At 43.2% G+C, this 27,741-nt stretch overlaps 1 protein-coding gene across 2 annotated transcripts; it reads right to left on the bottom strand.

The window, feature by feature from the left end:
- Window positions 1-838: 838 nt before the first annotated feature.
- Window positions 839-27,504, bottom strand: ODF2 (outer dense fiber of sperm tails 2). 2 transcript variants are annotated; one of them, XM_039507046.1, is made up of 20 exons: window positions 27,233-27,504; window positions 25,182-25,266; window positions 21,782-21,907; window positions 20,848-21,018; window positions 18,637-18,803; window positions 17,560-17,689; window positions 16,651-16,782; window positions 15,851-15,925; window positions 15,550-15,621; window positions 14,449-14,565; window positions 12,321-12,506; window positions 11,190-11,299; window positions 10,041-10,176; window positions 8,674-8,784; window positions 7,979-8,083; window positions 6,043-6,201; window positions 5,092-5,192; window positions 3,848-4,010; window positions 3,339-3,464; window positions 839-2,467 (listed from the first exon to the last, which is right to left on the bottom strand). In XM_039507046.1, the coding sequence occupies exons 1-20, from the start codon at window positions 27,454-27,456 to the stop codon at window positions 2,294-2,296; spliced, it is 2,670 nt and encodes an 889-aa protein (XP_039362980.1). In that variant the 5' UTR covers window positions 27,457-27,504; the 3' UTR covers window positions 839-2,293. The 2 variants fall into 2 exon arrangements, with proteins under 2 accessions (XP_039362980.1, XP_039362978.1); XM_039507044.1 differs by lacking the exons at window positions 839-2,467; window positions 3,339-3,464; window positions 3,848-4,010; ... (1 more) ...; window positions 25,182-25,266; window positions 27,233-27,504 and adding an exon at window positions 22,008-22,165 and having other exon boundaries at window positions 5,899-6,201.
- Window positions 27,505-27,741: the final 237 nt, after the last annotated feature.

Genomic DNA, 27,741 nt, shown 5'->3' with positions numbered 1-27,741 from the left:
TTCATAGTGTAGACATACCCTTAGAAATCCCACCCCAACTGCATAAAAGGTGGAGCTGGGTGTTCCTGTGGGAGAGAACACTGATAGACTTGGGATTCACTCAAAAATAAATGTTGGGAGGTGGCCAGTCATGAAAGACTTCAGCTGTAACAGAACAAGAGTTCTGTATGCTTATGGAAGTGAGCCAACTCAGCCAAAAGGGCTGCCTCTGTATGTCTCTTTAGAGACAATGATACAAACATCAAGGAAGCTACAACACATGGAACATATGAAGGAGCCAACATTTTCCACAACACAAGAGAGCAGGAAAAAAAGCACTGGACCCTATTAAAATCACAAGACACAGAGGGCCTTTTCCCTTGCTTCCTTTGGCAAATGTAAAATTCAAAGTCTAGGATACATGGTCAATTGAGACCTTGACACTTCTTGATTCAGAATGACAGGACTTTGGTATTTTGTGCTGGAGCTGGAGGCTAAAAAACTGAAAGATTGAATGAACTGATTTTCTTGATTTTATCATACATTTGACTATCAGCGAAGACTGCTTTCTCCTCCCCTTATTGTAAGGATTCATTTCCCTTCAAACAACTGCAGCATTATCCCTAGTCTCATGAACAAATTTATGTATTGTGAGCACCAGTGCTGATGGTTGAAAGGTATATTAGTTTTGATCATCTTTAAAATAAGACTAAGTTTAAAAAAATCCATGAATTTCCTTTGAGACATTAGCTTCTACAAAACACCAGAAGCATGATGGAGGAGAACGACAGTGGAAAGACAGTGAGGCAATTTACAAGATGAAGTGTCAACCCCAGAAATAACACACATTTTAAACTTCTGAAATTTAATAATTTTATCATAGCACCTTTTGGATTTTTTTTAAGTTACACATTAAAATGGAACTCTCAAATACTGATTAAAAGAAACTTAGAAATCCCTTATCAAACATTCCACTGATGACTGCATCTCATATAAACAGAATTGAAAAAAACAAAACAAACACACCACCACAAAGCCCCCCAGCCAAACAGCTGGCGTTGAAATGCAATGAATGTTCACTATATTTCAGAACAGCTGCTTACTGGAGGGCACAGTAGAGCCCACAGGACCTTGACATTCCTTCACATCCCAGAGATGACCTCACGTCACAGGAGTATGTGCAGGCTGGCTCTGAGGGTAAAGCCAAGCATCAAGTCTGTCTTTTTATTTTATTTTTTCCTACAGCTGACTCAAAGCTCCCACTGTATTCGGACTGGGGTCCTGATTCCAGACCTACTGAAATTAATGGTGTCAAGTATCAGAGGGGTAGCCGTGTTAGTCTGGATCTGTAAAAGCAGCAAAGAATCCTGTGGCACCTTATAGACTAACAGACGTTTTGCAGACTTGCATCCGACGAAGTGGGTATTCACCCATGAAAGCTCATGCTGCAAAACATCTGTTAGTCTATAAGGTGCCACAGGATTCTTTGCTGCTTTTGAAATTAATGGGAATCTTTCCATTGACTTCAAGTGGCTTTGACTCAGACCCTGGGATGTGCAAGGAATGCAGGATCAGCTGTTGGGAGGAAAAGGGCATCCAGAAAATATGCAGATTAGAAGCATTAACACACACCAACCACACACTCAAGAAATAATAAAGGATTAGACAGTATTCATGAATCAGGTGAGAAACCTTCAGAAGATACAATTTCATTGTTCCCCAGTACAAAATTGTTTATAAAAAGGGTGGCTGATCAGGAGGTAACCTATTCTCAGCGTGGATTCCAGTCACTTAGTTATCACTATTGGGGGTTTACACTTGTACTGGTGGCACTATCTCCTAATATCCCCATTGGTCAGCTGTATCAACACAGTATGTGAGAGTTAAAAACAAACATGATCTCTGCCGTGTGAGAAAAGAACATAAGGTAGGAAAAGCGAAAAGGAAGAGACGGAACTCTTACAAAAATAAAAAATAGCTAATATGATTAATTAAAAAGCCCACCAGGTTAGTTACAAGAGAAGTAACCACTGGGGGATTAGGAGATGAAAGGGAAAGCATTCCCCACATACTTCAACCGAGATGTTTTTGGGCATGGCTGATGATGCAGTGCCAATCTCCAAATAGAAAACAATCCCACTTTCCTGTTGTACATCGCTGCAGCTCCATCTCACCCAGACAATGAGAATGAGAGGAAGACTTCTCTTTACACGGTCTCTGAAATCCCAAACAGTTTTCTGGACAAGATATGGCTTTGAAATCGGGCCCCCCTTTTGTACCTCTCAATAGCAGAGGGACAGGGAAGGAACTATTATCATGGAGGAGATCGGGAACGGATAGGTGAGCTCATTAAGGCACTTTCTCCAAAGACATTGGCGTAAGAGGACTTGAGGAACTGGACATAGTTTTGCATGCTTCGGTTGGTGCTTTCAGACTGCTCCAGGCGATCCTTTAAGTCCTGTAGACGGCTTTGGTATCGGCGCTCTGACTGCATGAAGAAGACACAAAACACAGGACTGAAGGCTAGCGAGTTTTCATTCTAGTCACGCTAGCCTTAACTCTTGTCATTCTCTGGGATTTTTAGGAACAATGTGTCACTGCAACAAACACCACATAACAAAGTCTATCACTCATTTCACTCAGTACCAACCCCACACATCAACTTGTATATAAACACACAAGATAACACAGCCAATCAGAACAGGAACTTAACATTCTGATTAACTAATGGTTTGAAAAAGCAAAACAAAATGGAACCACTCTAGGAAGAACTCAGGAAGTTATCACCTGCTGTAGGTCAGCCCTCTTCCAATCCCAAGGCTAAAGTAAACAGGGAAAGAAAATGGGAGACCAAATGTAAAGATCCCCTTCAAAGAGAACAAAATCTTTCTCCTAGCAGGGAAACACTCCTCAGCCCCTCTCATATACATCCAAAGGTGATGAAAGGGAGGAGAATAACTCCCTCCTAGACGTAGCAACACCTGCACTGTCTGGACCCCTTCCGTTCTCCTGGTTTTTGATGTAGTGTTTGTCTGAACAGTATGGTGGGTCTGATTCTCCTCTCACCAGCGTAAATTAGGAGTATCTCCGTTCAAACTGTTAGTATAAGTGGCGAGAATTAGGCCCTGTGTATTTGAATTAGATTGTAAGCCTCTTGGGGACAAAAACTACATCGTCCGCCACACTTTATACTTCACTAAGCACACTAGTGTGTTTCACCATCACAGCAGACACAGATACACCGCAACAAAGTTACTGTACAATTTCTTCAGCACACTGACAGGACATGGAATTACAGACTCTTACTGCTGCTTCAAAGCTGCGAGTTTATCAACAAACATCCCCTCCAAAACACTCACATCTTCTTTGCTCCGACGCAGCTGGTTTAGTTCTGTTTTCGTCCGGCTCAGTTGGGTCTCCAACTCCAACATCTTGGACTGGGCTGCCCTCTCTCTAGATGCTGCTCGGTCCCTCGTTTGTTCCATCTACAAGTAGGAACAAGGCAATAACGTTTTTGCTTTGGCAAGAGTGTTGTCCATACAAAATGCTTTGCTTCTGCTATGGTAATAACTTCCTCACCCTTCGCAATAGAGGAGGGCTGGACATATTTTTGTTTGATTCTGGCAAAGACTAGAAGCATTTGAGTCTAGCATTTTCCCTTCCATTTTTTGTGCCTACTGGAGACAAAGTACCAACTTCATTTTTTGCTTCTGCTTCCTACAGATAATGCAGCAAGAGGAAGCAAAATTAGAAGGCTGGTGATGGAATGTAGAGGAATCCCCTTCCATCAGCTGGTAACCTGCTCTCCTGCAGTTTGGGAGTTCCACTGAATTTGATCAGTTTCTTACTCTGACAAGGAGTTACTAACCTGTCTTTTGGCATCTTCAATGGCCATCTCCAGCTGCCGAGCCAAGGAGCTACACTCACGGGTTTTCTCCTCCAATCGCAGCTGGGATTGATGGATAGACTCTTCCCTTTTAGCTATGACCTGAAGGAACTCTATGTTCTGTGCACCCGTTGTCTCTAGTTTCCTGGGTTGAGACAGCAAGACAAAGAATTTTAACCAATCATTAAATACAATTTGGTTCAATATGCCTCTCCCTCAGGTCACTGGTTGGTCAGGGGACAGATCAATCTTCAACTTCCCCTTCAAAGATCAGGACCTCTGAGCCAAGCAGAGTTTCACATTCCACGTCTAACCCCAAAGAATTTCAAGATGGGGGGCATGCCTGAACAAACTGCACATACTCACTGACCTGTCCTCACCATAGCATCACCAATGAAGGCGTGTAGAAGCACTGAGAGATACAGGAAGTTAAGAACTGCCATGCCTGATCAGACCAGTGGCCTATCTAATGCAATATCCTGTCTCTGACGGTGGTCAGTACCAGATGCTTCAGAGGAAGGTGTAAAACTCCACAGTGGACAGTTATGGATTGCCCTTTCTCATTGACTTCAGTTGAGCTCCTCCAAGAGCCAATGGTGTGGGACCAGGCCCTTTGTTCCTGTTGATTTTTCTAGTGTGCCTGCAGAGGGCTTCAGAGTGGCCCACACAGAAGAAAATTTCATGAACATTTTTCTTCTTAAGGTTACTTAGCACAAACTACCAGACTGACGACTCAGGATGGGCACAGACTCTGAATAAGAGCCAACCTGAACCTTCTTTGACTACATACAAGTAAATCTAATTTTTCCTATGCTCACATCTCTGGCAATTCCAAATTTCAGCAGGGATCAGGAATAACATAGAAAAGGACAGTCTCAGAGTATTTCCAACCTGGCCATAACAAGAAGTACTTGAAAGCTCATGAGGAGGGAAAAAAAAAAAGGGATGGGGGAAGGAGTAGTCCTTCTGAGGTGTTTTCCTGACTAAAGAAGTTACATCTTCTCTACAGAAGCATTCCAAACTTATGCAGGCCAGACCACCTAACTTTCTGATTTAACTCTACAAAGGCTCTTAAATGCATAAAGGCTTGGGGAGATGGTAAGGTACACAAGCAAGCCAGCAGCTGCCTTAGTGTCTTGAAAAAGGGACTAAGGAAGGGGGGGGGGGGGAGAGGAGAGAAAAAAAAAAAGTCAGGCAAGGAGAGCAGGCCAGTTATATATTCTAACCTCTCCAGTTCCTCTAGCTTCAAGATCAGCTGCTTGTTCTCCTCCTGGGCAGATTGATACTTCTCTCTTGTCATTTCCATTTTGTCTCCCTGGAGCTCAATCTAAAATGACAGAAAATAGACCTTACGTAGGAGGTCAATACAAACCCAAGACCAGCCAACTAAAATGGGTGCTGTTCTTGGGGGAGGACGAAACCCACAGCTATAACACCTTCAATTCACAATTCTGGAAAGTCCTGGAGAGGGAAATGGAGGCAGCAGTATGTGAAAGAGCAAAAAGCTACATGTCAAATTTGTGTAGTTCCTCCAGGTAATGTTTAGACCCATCATGAAATAGAATTTTTCCACACCATATATGAGCGGTCAGATGCCATAAGAGCTTGATAGTAGAGCAGCCACCTGCAAGCATAGTGAAGCATACAGATTAGAAGAAGTTTGTGTGTGGTAATAAGTCGGCAAGAATTCAGAGCCTGAAATACTGAGAAAGCTAATGACTTGCATGGGATCATCAAAGCAAAGCACATAGGCCGCAGAATCATTCAAGGCCCCTGTTGGCATGGCATCAGGAAAGCAGGGGGAGAAAGTAAAAGCAGAGCAACATTTGTGAGCGGATGATCATGACAGTGTGGCAGCCAATAAGTTGACCTGGGTGACAGAAGTTAATGAAATCCCATGCATTCTGGGTTCTGCTTCTCTTCAAGACCCAGTAAGATTCTGCAACTAAGCAGTTCGAAAGAAAGCCTTGAAATAGCAAGGAAAGCCACCAGCTAAGTTACTATTCTCCCTAAACAAAGACATGCCACACATCTTTATTTTTGCAGTGCAGATGTTTTAATCATTTCAAAAAGAGACAAGTACAGAGGCAAAGACTGAACTTCCTGCGACTAGAAACTCATCTTGGTCCCCGGCTTGCAGACAGTGCAGCTGTGGGTCCTTTCTGCCAGTCTCTTACCCGCTGACGAAGATCTGTAATCATAGCAGAAAGGTCCATGTTCTTCTTTTCATAACTCTGCAGCTGATCCTGACATTCTGCCAGCTTTGTTTCCGTGATCTTCAGGATCTCAGGCAGCTTTTCTAGTTCAGCAAGCTGTCTCTGGAACTGCTTCCGAGCCTATGGGGGTGAGAGGAATGGAAGGACAGAGTGGTCAGTTAAAAACAATTAAACATGTGACCTTATTTCAGACATTTCTGAAGAGTCTGGGCTAATAAATTTTTGAGTCGGTTGGTGCTGTCTACCAGAGCATATCTGTTTCCCAGCAATAAGGGTGTGACGTTGCACACTATATGATTTTATGAAAATGTGCTAATGAGTTTAAATATAATGTAACTGGAATATGCTTCATGCAAAAGGTCTCTTGCAAGGTATCATTACAAAGCCTATAATCTCCCGAGTGTGGTCATCCTATTTGTATAAATGTGTCACTCTTGTATCTGAAACTAGAAATATGAAATATAACTCTGAGGGCTTATTGTAATTATGCAAAGTGTGGGCCATTAATGGTGGTTTGGAATCTTGATGACTCTCATTAACCAGGACAACTGTCTGCAGATGGCTCCGTTTTACTTGTAAGTCTTCCTGTATACGTGTGTGCTGGCACATGGGTAATGAAGTCTTACAGTGACATGTGATCATGTCACCTGAACTGGAATCCATCTTTAACCCCTGGTGCTTTTCCATTGAGAAGGAGGGGGTGGGAACCCAGAGGGAGCCAAAGGATTCCCGCCTTATGCAAAAGATATAAATGGGTGGAACAGAACAAAGAGAGCCATCATGAGGAATCCCCTAGCTACCACCTGAGCTGGAACAAGGCCTGTACCAGGGGAAAGGACTGTGCCCAGACTAGGAAGGCGTCCAGTCTGTGAAACAGACTTACTGAAACATCTCTCAGGGTGAGATTTTATCTGTACTCAGTTGAATTACTGTATTAGGCTTAGATTTGCATGTTCTATTTTATTTTACTTGGTAATTCACTTTGTTCTGTCTGTTACTACTGGAACCACTTAAATCCTACTTTCTGTACTTAATAAAATCACTGTGCATCTCTATCAGTGTTACAGAGCACAAACAATTTATGAGTTTACCCTGTATAAGCTTTATACAGGGTAAAACGAGTTTATTTGGGTTTGGACCCCATTAGGAGTTGGACATTTGAGTGTTAAAGACAGGAACATTTCTGTACGTTGCTCTCAGTTAAGTCTGCAGCTTTGGGGCACGTGGTTCAGACCCTGGGTCTGTGTTGGAGCGGACTGGCATCTGGCTCAACAAGACAGGGTGCTGGAGTCCCAGGCTGGCAGGGAAAGCAGGGGCAGAAGTAGTCTTGGCACATCAGATGGCAATTCCCAAGAGGGTTTCTGTGATCCAGCCTGTCACAAAGGGCATGTCAGATGCCTGGCCAGCAATGGAACTGCTCATTGTAATGCAGATTCCTTCCTCTATTCCAAGACACATTCACGTAGATTCTGGGGTTCCCACAGGGTGCGAATGGCTACAAATTCTGGCTTGAGTTTTATTAATGTATATAGTATTCTTGAGAACAACTGTTCCATGACAACCACTGAAAGACAGGATGCACAATTCAGAATCAATGACACTGAGCAACCCTCTCCCCAGTGAAGGGCACTGCCTCAAATGGACACTATGTATTTGACAAGGACCCTTGTGGGACATTCTGAAAATTCAATGCACTTGGCAAAATAAATACTAGTTTTCACTTCCATTCTCCATTGAGCTGAGCTGGGGGAAAAGACAAAGCTGTCTGGAGGACATCTTTTATTTCCCTCAGAGTCCAAGCAAATTTGTTTTCCACTACGCCAAGAGAGGAGTGCAGCCCTGAGTGGCTGCCATGTACCAATTTAATGGTCGAGGGTTTTCTTAGAGGAATAATTACCAACTCAATCTCCTTGTTCATTTCATCTTTTAGCGTCTTGTTCTCTTTGTCACAAAGCTCCAGTTTCACAGTCACCTCATCGGCTTCCATTCGGGTTCTCAACACCTGGGCACAGAAAGAATTGGCACACGACTTATGTTAGGGTTTTCAACCACAGATTGCTACACACTGGCACAATTACAATTGTTGAGATCCAGTAGCAGGATTCTTGCGAACCTCTGGACACCCCCATCCCAAGTTCTGGAGCTTTTCCACCTTTGTACTTTTTATAGCCTTCTCATCCTTCTTTATGCTGTCCTCTGAAGATTTCCCCCTTTGCTTCTTTGTGCCTTTCCTCCCTACCACCACCCCTAAACCCAGGTCTTTTAGCAAGATCTTTACACATGGACTCAGCTTCTGCTAACAGAATGGGTTATCAGGGTGTGCAGAGTGAAGCAAGTTTTCCACAGTCCAGAATATAGCAGATGGCAGCCTACAGGCTGCCATTTGAACAGAATAACCTATAAAAGCTTTTGCATAAATAGATTTGGTTTATTAGAGCCATGAAAACCAGAAAAGCAAGACGACAGATGGAACAGGGCAACATCTGATAGCTGGCAAACAAAATTAAGGCATGAGAGAATAAACCACAACAGCAAAGGAAGAAAACAAATTTGTGTGAGGAGGGAAGGAAAAAGGAGGGTTGAATAAAATACCTGAGACTTGTAGGTTTCAATCAGCCCTTCATAGTTCCTGAGAGATGCCTTGAGCTGCTGCACCTCCATCTGAGCTTGGTTCAGCTTCTCCTCCACTGGCACCATGGTAGCCTGAATGGAGAAGACATCTTCTATTCAAGAGGCAGTGCTTGGAACAGGCTAAGTTGTCCCCATGTACGTTAAACTAAGTTAGAGCAGTGGCTGTGCAAACTAAGGGTCAAGTTCTCTGCTCGTGTAACTGGCAGAGTCCTATTGACTTCAATGGACTCAGACTTTAAGGTCAGAAGGGACCATTATGATCATCTAGTCTGACCTCCTGCACAATGCAGGCCACAGAATCTCACCCATCCACTTCTATAACAAACCCCTAACCTATGTCTGAGTTATTGAAGTCCTCAAATTGTGGTTTGAAGACCTCAAGCTGCAGAGAATCCTCCAGCAAGTGACCCGTGCCCCATGCTGCAGAGGAAGGCGAAAAACCTCCAGGGCCTCTGCCAATCTGCCCTGGAGGAAAATTCCTTCCCGACCCCAAATATGGCAATCAGTTAAACCCTGAGCATGTGGGCAAGACTCACCAGCCAGCACCCAGGAAAGAATTCTCTATAGTAACTCAGATCCCAACCCATCTAACATCCCATCACAGACCACTGGGCATACTTACCTGCTGATAATCAAAGATCAATTGCTAAATTAATTGCCAAAATTAGGCTATCCCATCATACCATCCCCTCCATAAACTTATCAAGCTTAATCTTAAAGCCAGATATGTTTTTTGCCCCCACTACTCCCCTTGGAAGGCTAAATGGAGCTTCACCAATGCATGCCAGCATAGAACATGGCCTTACATCTGCATGAGAGTTGTTCCATCATGTTCCAAACACTTTTAAATGAGCTGTGTCCACTGGATCAGGGTCCAGATGGTTTTGTAGGTGTCTGGAGAGGATGTCAGGCATCGTTCTGTTTTGGAGGCTGTGGTTCTCCCTATAGATATGTTTTTTATTCCCTGTCCAGATGTATAATTGGATGACACAATATATAATCCAGGAGACCAGGCTGGTAAGCATGTCTCCAATCCCACATACTGAATCAGAGGGTAGAAAAAGCCTGTTCTTCCCCTCCCGTAACAAACCTTATATGTTCCTTTCTTCACAAATTTCAGCCTCTCTCACCCAAGTCAAACAATGGAACACAGGACTGAAAATACAGTCAATCTAACTACACTAAGGTTACCAATGCAACTTGATTTGACATCAAATGGGCTTAAAGGAGATAATGTGTCTCTGGACTTACAGGGGTAGCAGCTGCTCACTACTATTTCTCCCTTATGCTAACATTTCAACTACCAAACACCTGGATATTCGACTGACCTTCAGCCTTTCATTCTCCATTTTGAAAGATGTGCTCTCTGTGGCCTGCCGGTGCAGTTTATCCACCAGAGCATCTCTGTCTTCCCGCATTTTGTCCTCCATGGAGGTCTGTTGCTCCAACAAGTCTGTAATACGGCTGCCATGCAGGAGGTGAAATTAACCATTAAATGACAAAGAGAAAAAAGTCTCTTGGTCTTTGAAATTCAGCTTCAGGAACAAGACATCCTTTCTTTATTCCCCCTTTTCCCTCCATAGCTCATGCATGCACACACTACAAACTTCACTCTGGTTTCCTCTGCTGCTCCATTCCCTTTGGGAAAACAGGCAACCAGATGTTACTGGGCTGCTGGCATTTCATTGCAGTGGCCTTGATATATATCATATTGGAGTTGTATAGGCTAATGCAGTGGTGCCCATCCTTAGAACACAGGAGGGCCACATAAACCTAAGCACCTCAAGCCTTGTGTGCGCCAAACAGATTCTACATATTTTAATCAGATTTAAAGTCACCTGTATTGATTTATAATTTTAAGTTCAGCTTGTCTCATATGCATTTAGATAGAAACAACCTATGTACAGTATTGTCTATTTACAGACTTGTATAAATTAAAATGATGTAAACATAACAAAATGTGAATGAATCGGCCATTAGTATATTGTTTGGAAGCAGGCTGCAGGCCTTATGAAATGCTCTGGTGGGCCACGCACAGCCCATGGGCCATAGGTTTGGTACTCTGGCTAATATGGTACTTCCCCCTCTTGCTCCTATGCTCAGTTTTCTCTGTGGTGACTGCACTGTGTTGATACAGACAATTTTTGCCCCAAGCCCCACAAAAACAGATCAGCCTTAATGGAACTACTATGCATTTAAACAGTCTTTCATTGTGAGCCATTTTGAGATCCTTCAAAGAAAAGTAAGTATATGTATTTTACAGAATGGCCAGCAGGCACAGGGATAAATCAACAAATCATTGTGGGAGTCAGGAGTAGAAGCCAAACCTCCTGGCTCTCAGACCCTCTCACCGCTAGGCCACGCTGACTCTAGCTTTCCATTGAATACTTATGGTCCAACCTGGAGATTCGAGGAGTACCTTCTTGAACCAGTATCCCAGCTCCATTCATGCTGGCTCCCCATGTCAGAGCTCTTACCTGTTCAGCATAACAATCTCAAGCTCCAGGTCAGTCTTGTCCTTCACTACTTTGTTGTAGCGGCTCCTCCAGGACTCCAGAGTGGACAGTGCCTCAGTAACATAATTGTCCTGTCAAACAAGAGAAAGATGGGGAATGAGAGAGCGAGACTGACAAAAAAAATAAAAATCACAGAACGACAGTGATGTGCAAAGTGAAACACACCACGGTAGCACCAAACACTCTGGAGATAGTACTTCTGCTCAACAGCAGTCAGGTTTGAAAAACAACATTAATTCCTTTTATCACTCCACATCCTTGCCAAATAACATTTTCCAATGATGCTGTCAGCTCACAGCCATATTGGCAGAGAGAGGAGGGGCTCCTCTTTGAAGACAACAAATGCAGTAGTTAGGAATGCAAAGCAATAGCTAAGAATCTGCATTGGCCTTGAACATAGGAGATGACCCCAAAAGAACACAAGTTACTGAAAAACAGGAAGGGGACAAGTGGTCTAAAATGCTCGAGCTTTTCTGGTTTGTCCTAGTCACAACCTTCCTGCTTTTGCTATCTCCTTCAATCCCCTTTCTCCAAAGGCAAATCTAGGTGTCTTATTTATTTTTCATTCTCTACTCTAATTGTCTTCCCCAATGATTTCCTCTTTGCCAAAATAAATTCCTATTTTTTACTCCTACCTTTTTTCCCCCTTTGCCACTATGAAAATTTTCTTTGTCAACTACCAATTCCATGCATAACTCTGAAAGCAGCTCAATACTGAACCAGCATGCAAGTACAAAAGCAAAGCAAGGCCCTGCAACCTTTTGTCCATTTCTCTCTTCCCTCGGCAGGCTCTAAAGGTACCAGGAAGTCTGCACAAGATCAGATCTGCTAGTTTATCACATGATATAAATCATCTCATGCTCCTGTTCAAAGGAAGGAACAGTGACAGCTGAGAAAAAAAAGGCTTTGTTTTAAATGCAGTGCAAATGGGCTGAGGCCCCAGTACAAAAAATAACCTCATTAGATAAAACAGCTCTCTCTCTCTCCCCCCCCCGCCCCCTGCCCGGGGCTGGTATCAAAAGTCAAGGATATGCAGACACACAGACAGAGACTCTACAGGATTCTCTTTCCCTCCTCCCTAGGACCAACTACCTTTTCTGCTAGCTGGACGTTCAGCTGCTCTGCATATTCCTCACTGCGCTCTGCCCGCTCTTTCTGTGCGCGTATGGCTTTCTTCAGGGCCTCCTTATCACGCTCCCCCTTCTGCCTCAGCTCTTTTAGCTGTTCCATGATATGTTCCACCTCCCCCTTATGCTGAGCCCCGTTGCGCTCCAGATTCTGGAAAGGAAAAGGAAAGAAAGGAAAACACGTTCTATGTGAAATGCTTAATCTTCAGTCAAGAGGGGCAACTCATCTCCCAGCAGCCGAGGAGAGAGGTGGACATAAGCCATCTATCAATGTGGTCCAGCTTGGAGTTACTATAGTGTCAGTTCAGTCTGCCATTCCTACTGTAGCGCTGTCCACTTAATTCATGGGAGGAGATGCAAAATGATCTTGAAAACCATTCTTGCAGTGGCAAAGGCAGGCTGAGATGCCAAACTTCCAGTCTTAAAAGTAGCATGTAGTGTTCCTGTATGCTGATAAACACAGCTGCCACATTTCACTCCCAAGGCAGCAACTGGTTCCTCTTAGTGCAATTTATAAGCGATGATAGATCCTTTAACCTTTTTACTCAGTGTTAGCATATGCTAAGAGAGGAACCTTCAGTCTCATTCTCTTGTCCTAAGACCAGTTAATAAGGGTAATACCTCTTGGGAACCAGCTCAGGAATTGTCTCTCAAGACGAATCATATAGACTAGAACTATTGGAAATGACTGCTTAGTATAGAATTTAAAGGTTAATATTACATCAGAACCAAACAAGGTGAGCTCTGAACTCTATTATATTTAAATACACTGAGCCAAATTCAAACCTAGTTTCCAGTGACCTAAAAGCTGCACATCCTTACACTAGGTCCAAATTTGGCCCAATATTTATTGCTATATGTAAGAAAAAAGATTCTTTTCTTTCCACCACATGTGGCATACTTCTGCTCAGCAATGAAGTAATCTTTCCAGAATGCTTTCCAAGGTAGATATAGACCAAGCAACCTTTTGTTCTACATAGGAATATCTCTTTTCAGTTAAAATGCATCTGCCTTGATAATTCATTGTATAGAAGAACATACCTGTACATAGCCTTTTTCTTAAAATTACAGAGATGGTTAACACACAGCTTTCATCAGGATAACCCAAAGCAACGTTCTTAATCTCAGTACCTAAGAACTGCCATACTAATTCAGACTATGGTCCATCTAGAGCAGTATCTTGTCTGACAGTGGGCAGTACCAGAGCTTCAGGGTGAGCATACAGGACAAAGCGGTTGAGGTGCTCCACCCCAATTCTGCTCCCAGCTTCTGGCAGTCAAGAGGTTTAGGGTCACTACAAGCATGGGATTGCATCCCTGACCATCTTGGCTAATAACCTATCCTCTATGAACTTACCTAATTCTTTTTTGTTTTTTAATCCAATTATAGTTTTGGCCATCACAACGAGTTCCACAGGCAAACTGTGCATTTGTATAAAAAAGTACTTCCTCTTGTTTGTATTAAATGGCTGACTATTACTTTAAATCGGGAGACCCCTGATTTTTGTATTGTGTGAAAGGATAACAACAACACTTCTCTATTAACTTTTTCCACACTACTCATGATTTTATGTGTCTCTGTCATATTCCCCCTTCATTGTCTCTTTTCTAAGCTGACCAGCCCTAATTTTTGTAGTCTCTCTTCATATGAAAGTCGTTCCAAACCCGTGATCATAGGCATCACCAGTGAAACAAACACACTTCTTTGCAATCAGATAAAGAGATCCATGGCAGGAGTTTCCTTTTCCCAGATAAGTTAAATAGTTTCCCAGCCCTCCTGATATGTGGTTCAGTAGAAACCATCTCTTTAACATAACTAATTTGAGAGGAAATCTAAAGTAACAAGTAATTTACTTGAGACACAATTAACCCTTTAAGTTTATGATTTCACTTCATACAAGTGAAAAGAGTTTTAGTTCTCAATCAAAATTACAGAAGAAAATGTACAGCAATGGCATAAGCTGTACAGCAATAGCCAGCTTATGCATTTCATTATTGGATGGGCATGGCATGGAACAGTCAGTGACTGCCACTCTCTTCTTCAGTGCATTCAGCTGATCAGTTTGAATGGTCTGGTGAATACCAAAAACATACCCGGATCTGAATAGCCAGACGGTTATTTTCAGCTTCTTTATTTCGCAGCTGAGCCTGTAAATGACCCCTCACAGCTTCCATGGATTTGGAGAGTTCGCATGCTGTCTTCGCTTGATCCTAAATATGAAACAAACAGGACTAAGTGTTGTTTTCCCAGGGATCGAAGCAGATGGGACATTTCACACCATGCAACAGTTCAGGCCTTTGCTTCAACAAACACCAGCAGCTATAACAGGAACTGCCAGAAAGAGGACTCTCAGAGACTCATTTTCTTAGCCATGGGAGCAGGGAGACAAGACATGTCAGTCAAATTTGCCCAGGTTAGCTAGTGTGTGTAAGCTCTGAGGTGAGAGCCATGGCTTGCTGGAATCCAGCAGTTTTGTCCAGAGAGTGACAAGAACAAAATGTTTACAGAAAACTATAGTAATTCTAAATACCCCAAAAACAAGTATTCTGCATTACGGCGTTGATGAATGGTATATTTACTATTCCACTACCACAAGCCTTGTCCTTCTCCCCACCTCCCTGAAGCATGCTCAGAGATCCTCTCTCCATCCGAGTGCACCAGGACAGGATCCCCCTCTTTCTAAACTGGCATAGAGTCTAGATCCCACAATCACCCTGGTTGACCCATCTGCAAGGATTTTCTCTGAGCCAAAATACACTCCACTCTGGCCACTGTTGCCATCTGCTTCCTAGGAACTTAGGACCAGGGGGAGGCAGGGCACATTAGAACCTGAGGCCATGGGCAACTGAAGGTTCCCAGCAAAAGGAGATCACCCATCAGGACTTGCTGCAGCAAGGCACCTAACCTGGCTCTGCCTCCAAGCACTTGAGACCCTCCCAAGCAAAAAGTGTGCAATAGCAGCTTTGGCAACACCCTAGGAATAGCCAGTCCTGTGGTGACATTTGTTGCCTGAAGTCTTTGTGATGGACATTATCAATACATCAGCAATTCCATGTGGGGATTAGATAGGCATCTGCCAGTTCACACAACAAAGCAGAACCTGCAATGCTTTAATTCAGAATAGCTGTCTCAAATTCCAGTTTTGAAGGTTCATGTGTGTTCAAAAAGAGGTTGTAATAGAAAAGGGAAACTACCTTTTCTGTCTGTATTTGACTGATGAGCTCTTCCACCTCCTTCTCTTTTTCCTGTAGCCTCATCTTCAGATTCTGGAAGACAAACACCCAGATCCTAAGTGAAAAAGAGACTTTGTTGCTAGCAGTGGAAAAAAGGGGCTGTTTTTAAAGAAAAAAGGCCAACGTAGCTTTCCCCCATCAGGCTCAATGGCACCTCTGCAATGTGCATCACTATTGGTCACCCATGTTTTAAAGAATAAACCATAAATCTCATCTTTTCCCATGTACTGAAAGCATGCTTTTGCTCTTGCTCTTGCATTACCGCTTTCTCTGCATCCGAGTCCGACAGCCTTTTTAGCAGCAACCCCTGCTGCTCCATCAATTTCTGTGCATCTTTCTACAAGAGAACGAACAAACAAGAGCTCATTAAGCTTTTTCCAAAGCCACCCTCCATGTCCTAACCCCAAGAAAACTTGCCTTCCAATTTAAGGTGGACCTGAGAAAGTTATCTACGCCAGCATTCAAGCAGCAGTTCTCAGATAACATTAAAAGGTGTCAACCCTGCCAACAAGTTTCATTTTCAACCCTCTTCCCCTCAGAACTCCCATCCCAGAAACCCTTCCTCACTCCCATCTCTTTTAACCCAGTCAAAGGCGATACTAAAATGCACAATGGCAAACTAAGATCTTGCAAACCTATCCCACTTTGGGCAAACACAAACCTTTGATGGTTCCTTTTACTAGAATCATGGGTGGCTGAGGAAGTACTTTGCCACTGGCCTGCCTTTGACCAAAGCAGCACACGTTCAACAAGCTGCAGTAGGAATAGTAATTACACCGAAGTATTATCGCTCCTGCAGTTTGCCTAGCACTCAGAGCTCTTAACATCTTCACATTACTGTTCAAACTTTATCTGAGCCTCAAAGGGGAGGGGTAAGATCTATATTACAATTAGGAGAACCAAGGCAGAGGGAGGTGAAACATTTGTCCATGATCACATAGCAAGTCAGTTTCAGAGCTGGGATTAGAGCTCAGGAGTTCTGACACCAAGTTCTGGTCTCAGTCCACTAGACCATGCTATCTCTTGTAGATCAGGGAAAGTTAAACATGCAGCACTGCTCACCTCCCGGTTGTGCTGTTCTTTAAGCAGATCCCGGAGTGTCCTATTGGTTTCTTCAAAAGTGCTTAATTTCTGTAGCAGCAACTCTTTTTGCCTTGTCAGCGTATTAACATCTGAGCTGGTCATGTGTTTCTCCTAAATAAAGACAGACATGATCATATTTGTCTGCAGTTCAATATCTAGAGCAGGGGTCGGCAACCTTTCAGAAGTGGTGTGCCGAGTCTTCATTTATTCACTCTAATTTAAGGTTTCGCATGCCAGTCATACATTTTAACGTTTTTAGAAGGCCTCTTTCTATAAGTCTATATTATGTAACTAAACGATTGTTGTCTGTAAAGTAAATAAGGTTTTTAAAATGTTTAAGAAGCTTCATTTAAAATTAAATTAAAATGTAGAGCCCCCAGGACCGGTGGCCAGGACCTGGGCAATGCGAGTGTCACTCAAAACCAGCTTGTGTGCCGCCTTCAGCACCCGTGCCATAGGTTTCCTACCCCTGATTTAGAGTCTGGTATGAGCGATGTATACAATACAAACACAGCATAACAAAACAACTTGATCATCAGTGTCACATCTACAAAGGGCAGTGGGATGTTAAGATGCTGGCTGATAAAATCTGAAGTCATTTTGAATTTACAAATGGGAGTTTACTTGATCTGGATTTCAGTACCTTCTGCGCCCAAAGGCCTATCAAGCACTTTAAGCACTAGAAACCTCTCCACTTTTCCTTGACGACCTCTGAATCAGTAATTCTGTGACAGCCCTTGGAACAGCAATGGGCCTATCAAGCACTTTAAGCACTAGAAACCTCTCCACTTTTCCTTGACGACCTCTGAATCAGTAATTCTGTGACAGCCCTTGGAACAGCAATGTGGCAGTACAACAAATGATACAGTGAACTATGCCATCACTTACATTTTTGAGTCTCCCAATCGTATCCTTCAGCGCATGAATCTGTTTGGCTGCTGCAGCTCCATCCATCTCCGCCTCAACTAACTTGGACATCAAACACTCTTTCTCATGCTGCAAGTGCCTCTTCTGCATTCTGCAAGAAGAATACAGCTATCAGAAGAATGGATAGTCATATGCCATAACCAGACTGCACTGGTAACGTCACCCTTAAAGGAAGCATTGTAATTACAGTTTCTGATCAGAGGATAACCGATAAAACCTCCCAAACTAAACGATACACCACAAATACTAGAAATTTACCATTTTTCAATCTTGGAAGTGGGTTTTGGTGGGGATCAGCAGACCCTACCAATCCTCCTGTGCTTGCTAGAAGCTCATATCTCAAATTGGGAATATCAGAGGGGGCCAATTTTGGGGTTCTCTCAGAGCAACCTCCCCCACCAAATACTAAACCCCAACACCTTTTATCCTGGAATCAACAATCCTAAGAACCTATATCTCACCAGAAATAAGCCTCCAAAATGGTATCAGCTGAACATGAAGCTGGCCATTCTTAAAAAACTGGAGAGAACACAGACAACTAGAACTCAAAGAAACCCTCCATAAAGGGCTCAAAGCCCTTCCCAAGCTTTAAAAATTATTCATAAAGCTCTTCTGAAAGGTTCAGAGATTTATTTTCCATATAAACTTTAGTGTGTGTGATGGGGAGGGGGGAGGAAGAGGGGAGATGACTCACAATCAAACATGAATGTTTGACTATTTCCCCACTCAGTGACAGAATGAGCTAAAACATTACTTGCTTCTAAATAATTGCCTCAGGAAGGCTGATTTTTTTCTACTGCCACAATGAGATTCCCCAGGGAAAAATTATGTCACACTGAGGAAAGAGGGTTTCACTGCAACATTAGGCAGGAAGTAGATATAAGGAAGGAGAATGCCAATTCTGCAGTGCCACTCAGCCCTATGGTCCTGGGAGCAAACCAGAACTAAATTTGTTAATGTTTTTATAAAAGAGAGACGTGCTCTTTAAACTTCACTACAGTACATGTACACATAGGAGTTAAATGATAAGTTCTTTACAAAGTAAGATCTTTCTCCTCCTTTATGCGCTCAATGTTACGTCGGAGCAAGGTATTCTCATGTTCTGTCTCCACCAGCTCCTGTGTGACTTCATCTAGCTCATCCTTCTGCTCCTCGAGGAGACGCTTTGCCATTTGCTGTTGTTCCTCCCGCTTCTGTATCTTGGCCTAAGGAGGACATCTTATTTTTATGTATATAGAGCTTTACACAAATCATGGTGCTTTTATGGTGTTACAGATGGTTCAGATCCCCCACCACTGAAATGCAGCAGATGGTCAGCAGCACACAGCAATGCTCCTCAACAGTTTAGTAGATGAAGAATACTATATCAGCGTTCTCAAACTTTAGCAACCCAAGGACCCCCATTTTTATTTCAATTTTTTTGCGGATCCCCAAGCTGTTCCGTTCAGCCCCAGCCCCCACTCCACGTCTTTCCTGCCTCTTTCCAGCTCCTCCCTCTCTCTCCCAGTACCTCCTGCATGCTGGGGAACAGCTGTTCCACAGCGTGCAGAAGGCACTGGAAGGGAGGAGTTGATCAGCGGGGCTGGTGGCCCCAGATTGCCCCCTCCCCTGAGTGTGCCCTGTCCCCGCTCCTCTCTCTCCCTCCCAGCGTGCAGGAGGCGCTGGGAGGAGTTAATCAGCGTAGCCGGCGGACCCCCTGGGGTAACCATCCCGGACCCGCAGACCCCAGTGTGAGAAACGGTGCTACAGATCAATTGCTGAAGATATTTAGGAATGCAGACTGACACTTTACGCTGGAATTTAATCAATGCACCAGACGTACTGCCTCTGCTCAATAAAGAAGAAGGGCCTAGTGTTCCCCTAACTAATTAAGGTTAAAACTGGTGACATGGATGATACTTTCCATGTTATATCTACAACATTAGCCTAGTTAGATCCCATTTACATTTAAACCATGTTGTAACTGGTTTGGAGGACAACTGTTTTGTAATCATAGAATGATAGGACTGGAAGGGACCTCAAGAGATCATCTAGCCCAGTCCCCTACATCATGGCAGGACCAAGCACCATCTAGACCATCCCTGATAGGTGTCTGTCTAGCCTGCCCTTAAAAATATCCAATGATGGAGATTTCACAGCCTCCCTGGGCAATTTATTCCAGTCCTTAACCACCCTGACAATTGGGAAATTTTTCCTAATGTCCAACCTGAACCTCTCTTGCTGCAGCTTAAGCCCATTGTGTCATTTTATCAGAGTTTGTGATACACTGCCGGTCTAGCCGTACAGGGCAGAGCCCTCACCTTTGCGTTCTTCCCACTGTACGTCTCCAAAGCCAAGAGACCGGCTCAGCCCTGCTGTCCTCAGGTGCAATTATTTGAGTTTAGACATTTGAGTTACCCTATCATGTAACTGAATTTTGTTTTTGGAGCACAGACAGGCTCAAACTATTTATGATGATAACAGTCTACCTAATTCAGAAGTCCTGTTTTTGCTTATAGGTTTTGAGATTTTTAATTAAAACCACACAAAGTTACACACCAATATAATCGGGATATATTGCCTGCTCTGGGGGAAGCTGAAAGAAAGGAAAGTGCCTGTGGTCTGCCCTCACCATGCTAGGCCTGTTAGAGGGTTTGGGCATCACATTAAATCTAATCTTTAAAATTCTGTATGCAGACTTTCAAGGGAGAGCTGTTAAAATATTGACAAGTACTTGGCCATTTAGATTACATGGGATAACATGGCATCACTGAAGTGTAAGTTCCAGTAGCGAGCCATGAGGAATATACTGTTCAACAAGACAACCCTGAGAGCCTATGGGTCCATGTGGTAAGACAATACTTTCACCTTTAGGGAGGAACATCTTTTAGGTTTAGGACCTTGCTGGGAACAAGACTTTACACATGGAAACTGAAGCAAAGCATCATCTGTGTCATCCATGTTCCATGATTCATTTTAGCATAAGTAAAAAAGCCTCTTGTTAATCTGTAGTTGAGATATAGCTAAACTGAATGAAAGCCGAAATCCACCTTGCTAGCAGACAACGCTAGTGTAAACAACGCATCAGAGTAGCTAAGCCCTTCTCAATAAGATATGTAACAAATGAGTTGAGCATCCATTTGCCCTTCATCACTGTACCCCAGTCTTTAGCATCCTCTTGCCAAGTTTCCTCTTTCACTATCACTTTGCCTAATCTGCAAGCCCCTCCCCATTACCCCCCCCCATGAGCCTTTAGTATGGTCTTCTCACCTCATTCTTCAGTGTCCCCACTACATTCATCAGGCTATCTATCTTCTTCTCATATTTGTTCATTTTGCTGTGAATAGCATCCTCCTCGTCTGTAGAGAGGTCACTCAGACGCAGCACAGAGAGCAGTTTTTCTGAATCTGGAGGAGTAATTTCCAAGCGATGGGTTGGTCCCTGGTGGGGATGGAATAGTCATGGCTTTTTTAGAAGATACACGCAATGTTGTAACCTTAGCATCTCCAAAACCAATCTAGGACTGAATCACATCTCTGAAAAAATTCTAATGAGGACAAGATAAAATACCCAGGCTATAATCCTCTCTACTTCAACCTGTTTCAGTCAGTTGTAAAAGGCTCTTAATGTGGAAAAATAAATACTCCCAAATCCACCAAAACAGCACATGTAGGGATTAGTCTGATCGTCTGACTGTCATGAAGGAAAATCAGTGTTCAAATCCCAAGCCAGTAGGAGCTGGGAGTGGGCAGCTCATTCAGCCCCTCCTGGTGGGAAAGGGAGCACAATACACTCCTTTCTAGAAATCTTATGACAGTCACAGAGTAGCAATAGTGGCCTATAAAGTGAACTGTGCCCCAAGGTAAGGTCTTTTAGAGAGGAAAGTAGAAAAGGAATAAATGAAGGGGGATTTCTCCAGCCTTGCAATATCGAGGGGGGTGGGGTGGGGCAGGAGTCAGAAAGAGGAAAAAGGGACAGATAGCTGTTGACGAAACAGACACATGATGAATCTCCCATTCAAAATCTATTTGTACGAATAAATTTCCAAAAGCCAGAGATAAATATTGGATGTTTAAAATGATTGCCAGGTGGTAGTGGTCACCTTAACTAAAGTCTAGCACCCTCCAAGCCAACAGTAAGGTAAAAATCTAGGTACCATCTCTTAGTCCAAGCCATCCGATTAAAAAGCAAAAGTCAGCCATACCTCCCATTTGTAGGCAGACTCCCGGATGGATGTTTTGCCTGGGGGCATCCAGGGGACCTTGGTTTTCACCCGAACGCTTCGGCGCACGTTCACGGTATCCCCTTTCATTTTCTGTTTGTGTTTCGGCTGAAGGAGAGAGAAAAACAAAATAAACCTCATAAGACTTTTAAAAAATCATTTGAACCTTTAATGCTGTAAGAGTTAAATGGCACAACATCATTCTTACAGTAGTACCACAGACTGCTTCACATGGTATATCAGAGAGGAGAGTCAGCAGCTGGAGGAACAAGGCAAAGCCAAGGACAAGAAAAACTTATTGAATAAATAGGAGATCACATAGCCAAAATGAAAGCATTCTTGCTATTTGTCAGCCAGGGCCTTTATGACATCACTTGTAGCTCTGCCTCTTGTGATGCAATGAGGGCCTTGGTTACCCTGTGAAAATAGATCTAGCTGGTGTTAAAGCAGGTCTGTCCTTTTTCACATTTTGAGGGGGAGTTTGCTTGCTTGCAAAATTTTACATCAGGACTTGAGTGACAACCTACTTTCTTTTCACTTCTTTGGTTTATTTAAATGTCTTAATTTATAAAGCACTCATATTAAAAACAATACCTGGAATGCTGGACATAACAAACATGAAATAAATCAAACTGGGCCCAGTGACAACATTTAAATCAAGGGGACTGGGACAAAAAGCAGTCCAAGGAGCAAGAGCATATGAAAATAAGGCCAAGACCTTAAACCAAACCTTAAAGACAACCACAGAAGAACATCAGATATCACAGGAATTTAGTGGGAACAGAGGTCCCTCAACTAACAATCACCTGTTCTTAAGCCCAATTCCAATTAAACCTCAGGCGAGAGAGCCTTGGGCGGAGTAAGGGGAAGTATGCAAGCTGCTGAGTACCATGCACCTAGATGAATATAATTGTACATATAGTCGTAATAGCTTGAGTTGGCCTACTGAGAAAGCCCAGCTCAGAGAGAATGACAGATGGGAGAGAAGGGAGGCCAAGGTTAGACAGAAAAAGGTAGTCTTTCTGGGAAAGAGAGGAGATGCAGAAAAGCACTGCCACAACTTCTATTTCTATGCAGGAAGAGCAAACTAGGTGGATCCTCCCTATCTCCCAGACCTGACTCACAAACAGTAGCCATGATGTATTAATGGGTGTTTGGGGGGAATTGATCTATGAAGATCCTGGAAACACTTTCCCTGCTTTGTGACTAACAGGTATTCTCACTCCTATATGGGTTGATCTTAAGCTTCTTTATCTAAATGAAAAAGCAGCTGCTTTTTGCACAATTCTGAGGCTTGATTGGGTGGTCCAAAAGCAAAGGAAGCATATAGCTGAGTATCATCAGGCATACCCCATTAAAATATTCACTAGTGGCATATCTCACACACACACACACACACACACAGGGTGGCAAAATATAACTGTTGCAGACTGTTAAAGAAAAATAAACTAGCACTCACTACCTTTTGGGTCTTCCATTTCAAGAATGACCTCAACCTCTGAATAGCATTTCACCTGCTCCAACTAGCAATTGAAACCTAGCCACCATTACCTGCTAATCAATTATAACTAAGGCTACTTGCTACATCCTCTTGGCCAATGCCCAAGAGAAGATAGTCCAGACTCATAAAAGCTGTCTGTGCACCAGCAGATGACTTCAATCCAGAGTCTTCTTAAATCTAATCTTTCATTTAACCTGATACAGGTGGAATTTGAGATCTCCAGCTACCATCTTCCTAACAACCCTTCCTCCAGACAAAGGGATGATCAGAAAATGGGCAGTAGCTTGCCAAGATGTTAACCCAGAAAAATATGTTAAATTGGGGCAGGACTAAAGTTAAAATATCTTTAGTGTCTAAAAAGCAACTGTAAAATACAGTATGGTTTTCCTCAGCAAAAAAAGGGTGTCAGGAAAGTCTAGCTGCTAAAGCAAAGGAATGTGTTTTACTCCTGGTTCCGTCATGACTGATTGTATGATTCTGGACAACCCACTTAACTTATCTGTGTCTCAGTTCGCTCACCTGTAAAATGGCTGGTGTACTTCCATATCTCATGGTAGAGGGAGGGGTAGCTCGAAACTTAACTAAATGTTTGTAAAATGCTTTAAAGACCATTGGATAAAGGCCCTATAGAAGTACAAATGGTAACCCAACTATACATGTAAATATAAAACTAAATCCCGTAGATTACCCATATGAGATACAGTTTCAATTTCTAAGATTACTTAAAAGTATTACTGAAAATTCACATTGAAATGAATGCAGTTAAGAAGCCAATCTATCTTATTTCTCTAACCTACTATCTATCTATTCAGACCTCAAGTGGTAGAAACAGACCTTGAACTTTCAGTGGTGCTTCTAGGACCCTTCACTTTTCTGGTCTGTAGCCCTTACAAACACCCGGCTACACACTCCTACCTGGCTTTTTGCAGGTGTTGTTTTCTGACCCTTTTTTATATGGACATGGACAGGGGTGTTTTCATCCACGTGAACGTGCAAAGGGGGAGATGAGGAGCGGTTCTTCATGGTTCTTCTCCAACAAACGGGAAAGGGCAATACAATGAAAGGAAACCTGTGAATAAGGAAACTGGAAATAATAAAATTTCCCTATGCTCCAGTCAAACTGGACAACTGCCTCTAGCCACCTGTCCCCAGACAGCTACAATTGCTGAGATGGGTCAAGGTATTTAGGCCACAGTTTGAGCTTCCTTTCAGTAGCACCTGCCTTTGTGGATCACATGCAGCTTTGGTGTAAGATCTGGAATAACTCCATAAGCTTCTATTTACACCATGGCTGAATCTGGCCCTTCATTTTTGTTTGGACAAGGGATGGTACAGACAATGTAAAGATAGTGTTGTATTGGTAGAGGGTGTCTGTAAGAGTCACCAGAGTTCAAGGTCTTAGAGCATGCCAGGGATCTGATTAGCAATACCATCTGATTTTGAACAAAAATTTTACAACAGGGCCATTACTTTGACCAGCAAACTAAAGAATTTAGGAAAACTAAAAGGAACCCATCAGATGTGCCATATGAGCCCAATCCTGCAAACATGCATGTGCTTAATTTTAAGCATTCTGAATAGTTCACTTGATTTCCATGGGACTACTCACAGTTCTTAAAGTTAAACACATGTGTAAGTGCTTACAGGACTGGGCCTATATTTGGCTCTGCAGGTTATTTCTCATAAATTATGCATGTATTTTATTTCCACATTAATTATGTGCCTAATACACAATAGCAAGGTATGAAAACAAATTCAAAGTTATCAATGCACAGTTTAATTCCTTAGTATTTTATAAAAGTTTCCTTCTTAGAAAAGTAGCACCACTAACCTGACTACAGCAAAAAGGAGGATTACATCATTCCAATCCCAGTTACTTACAGTTAGCATAAGATCCTCAGCTCCTTGTGACACTTTTCTCTGTGCTGAGATTGCAGTTATCTCGTTTTTGCTGGAGGGGGGACACCTGATGGCAGAAATATTAAATAGATCACTAGTAGGAGAGGATGCTAGTTTCCTTAAGGTTTCCATTCCCTTGAGTAGAAAGGTAACATCCTGACTCAAAACATGTTAAATACCTAAAAACCGCTTGACAAAAGAGTGAGCCTTAGCATTCTTTGCACAAGAAATGTTAAAATAAAAAGATTAAAATAAGTACTTTGATTTTCAGGTATGATATACACATTACACTAGATAATGAATTTTAAGATGCATCATACGTAAGACACCTGATTCTGCCTGCAGAGTGGATTTGCCATAAAAGAGAAAGTTTTTATTCTTTCTGACCAGTGGTTTGGGACCAGTGCTTAACAGATGTTCCTGATCCTGAAAACGATATGTGCTTTCCTTTTCCAAAATGTTTCTAGCCCTGGCATGTCACAAACTATTAGATCTTCAACTCAAATCATTCTGATCATCATCTTGCTACTCCTGCCCAATTTTCACTACTGCTGTCTCAGGAACTGCTACAAACCAATACTGTCTAAATGCTCATAACAACAACAACTTTTCCAATGTTATAAAACAGTTTCATATAAGCAAAATAACCATTACAAACAGCAATAGACAAAATGCATCACACTATTGACCCTCTGTGCTCATTATTGCAATTTGGTGGGAAAGAGCAGCAAGAAGTGAGGACTACATGGATAAATGGCAGGAAAAAGGACAGTAAATTAACAAAGGTTCTTATAGATCTGTGGAAAGAGACTAGATAGTTATTCTTAATATATTATGTTTATTATGGGTTAAGATGATAATTTGGAAGCAACATAAACTAAACCAAAAGAAAGGACACTCATATTACAAAATAAGAGCATCTACACATAGGAAGTTACACCAATATAAATATAGTGGTATAGTTTTTTTGTTTTTGTTTTTTAACCACACACAAATTATACTGTTATAGTTATGCCAATAAATTTTCCCATGGAGATGAACCCTAAAAATAGTTTTAGCAACAGTTCAGTATAATTGACATAATAGAATCTTGCAGGATAAATGCGGTAATATCCAAACCTATTAGCTAAACGTCAAGCAGAGTCCAAATGGGGGGGGGGGCGCGAGAGAATACCCCCAGGCTGGGAAGATGTGTATTTAGAAACTGAGATAGAGTTTGCTGAAGTGAGAGAATTTCTCCAGCTTCTTGTTAGATAAGTGACTGTAAATACAGTTGGTTTGTTTGGTTATCTCATTCTTGATAAGTAAACAAACCCTATTAATGGGCAGAAAACCTACATCAACTACAGTGCAAAAGAATGAGGGAATTCAAAGCTGAACCTTGAAAGACTAAGAGCAATATTAAACAGTATCATTAGAGCCAGCACATTTCGTTTTCACCAGCAAGAACAGATATTTTAGAAGAATAAAGGAGCTTTCTTTGTCCAACAGCAATCACTATTACTAACTCTTGTTACTTTACCTCACATTATTTCGTTCCTAAAGCCCCAGTTTCTGGAGTTATTTTATTTCACAAGAATCTCTTTTTAACAAGTAAGTTTATCTAGCCCTCACGGTTGCAGAAAAAGGCTTGAAAACATGACCCCTAAAGGCTTTAAAAAAAAAAAAAAAAAAAAAGACGGCAACGCTGAAGCCTGAAAAATTACTGTAAAAGCTTCCTGACTGTTCAGCCAGCCTCCTGATCTCAGAGGGGGATGGGGACTGGCTCGTTTCTGGGAGTCCTTAGGCGGCGGATGGACGAGTCACAAGGCAAAGGGCACGTCCCAGACACCACAGAAACCCATCCCTGAGAGGCAGATGTGAAAGAGCAGCAGCAGCCGCCCGCAGGGTGTGACCCGCTGCAGCGCATGGGCTGCGGGGACCCCCATGTCCCTGGCCAGTCCACACTACCCCAGCAGGCCTGGGGGGGGCTCGGGAACCCCGGGATCCCACTTCAGCCAGCGCCCTCCCCCCGGCTCCCCAGCCCCCCTCACCATGCGGGGCCGAGCCGGGTTCGGAGCCGCCGCCTCAGGATCTCCTCGAAATTGGCGGCGAGGCGGCGGTAGCTGCTGCTGTTGCTGCCATGGAGACCCCTGGTCCGGGGCGAAGGGGGACGGGGCAGGGGGCAGCAGCAAGGGCAGGACAAGCAGCAGCAGCAGCGGGACCCGCCGCCGAACTTCCGGGTCCGCTTCTGGGACGCTGCCCGCAGCTCCCCCATTGGGCGATTCAAACCCCCCGTGACCCCGGCTCGCCGCCGCGATTAGCTTCCAAGGCCCGTCGCGGCGTCACAAGAGCCCGCCCCCTTCGGGCGAGCCGGGACGTGTCACTATGGGAACGCCGGGCAACAGGCGGGCGGGGCAAGGCTGCGCTGAGATGGGGGCTGACTCAGGGCCAGGGGAGGGAGGGGCGTGGGGGAGAAGGTCTAAACCCCACTGATAGGGCAGGCGGGGCCCTGAATCACCTGTTCTACAGACCCGACTATATTTCGGCTCTGGCAGAGGTT

The sequence above is a fragment of the Mauremys reevesii genome, linkage group 19, assembly GCF_016161935.1.
Source record: "Mauremys reevesii isolate NIE-2019 linkage group 19, ASM1616193v1, whole genome shotgun sequence".
NCBI classification, from domain to species: domain Eukaryota; kingdom Metazoa; phylum Chordata; order Testudines; family Geoemydidae; genus Mauremys; species Mauremys reevesii.
Note: the sequence above shows the minus strand (reverse complement) of the source record. Positions and strands in the feature narration are given on the sequence as shown.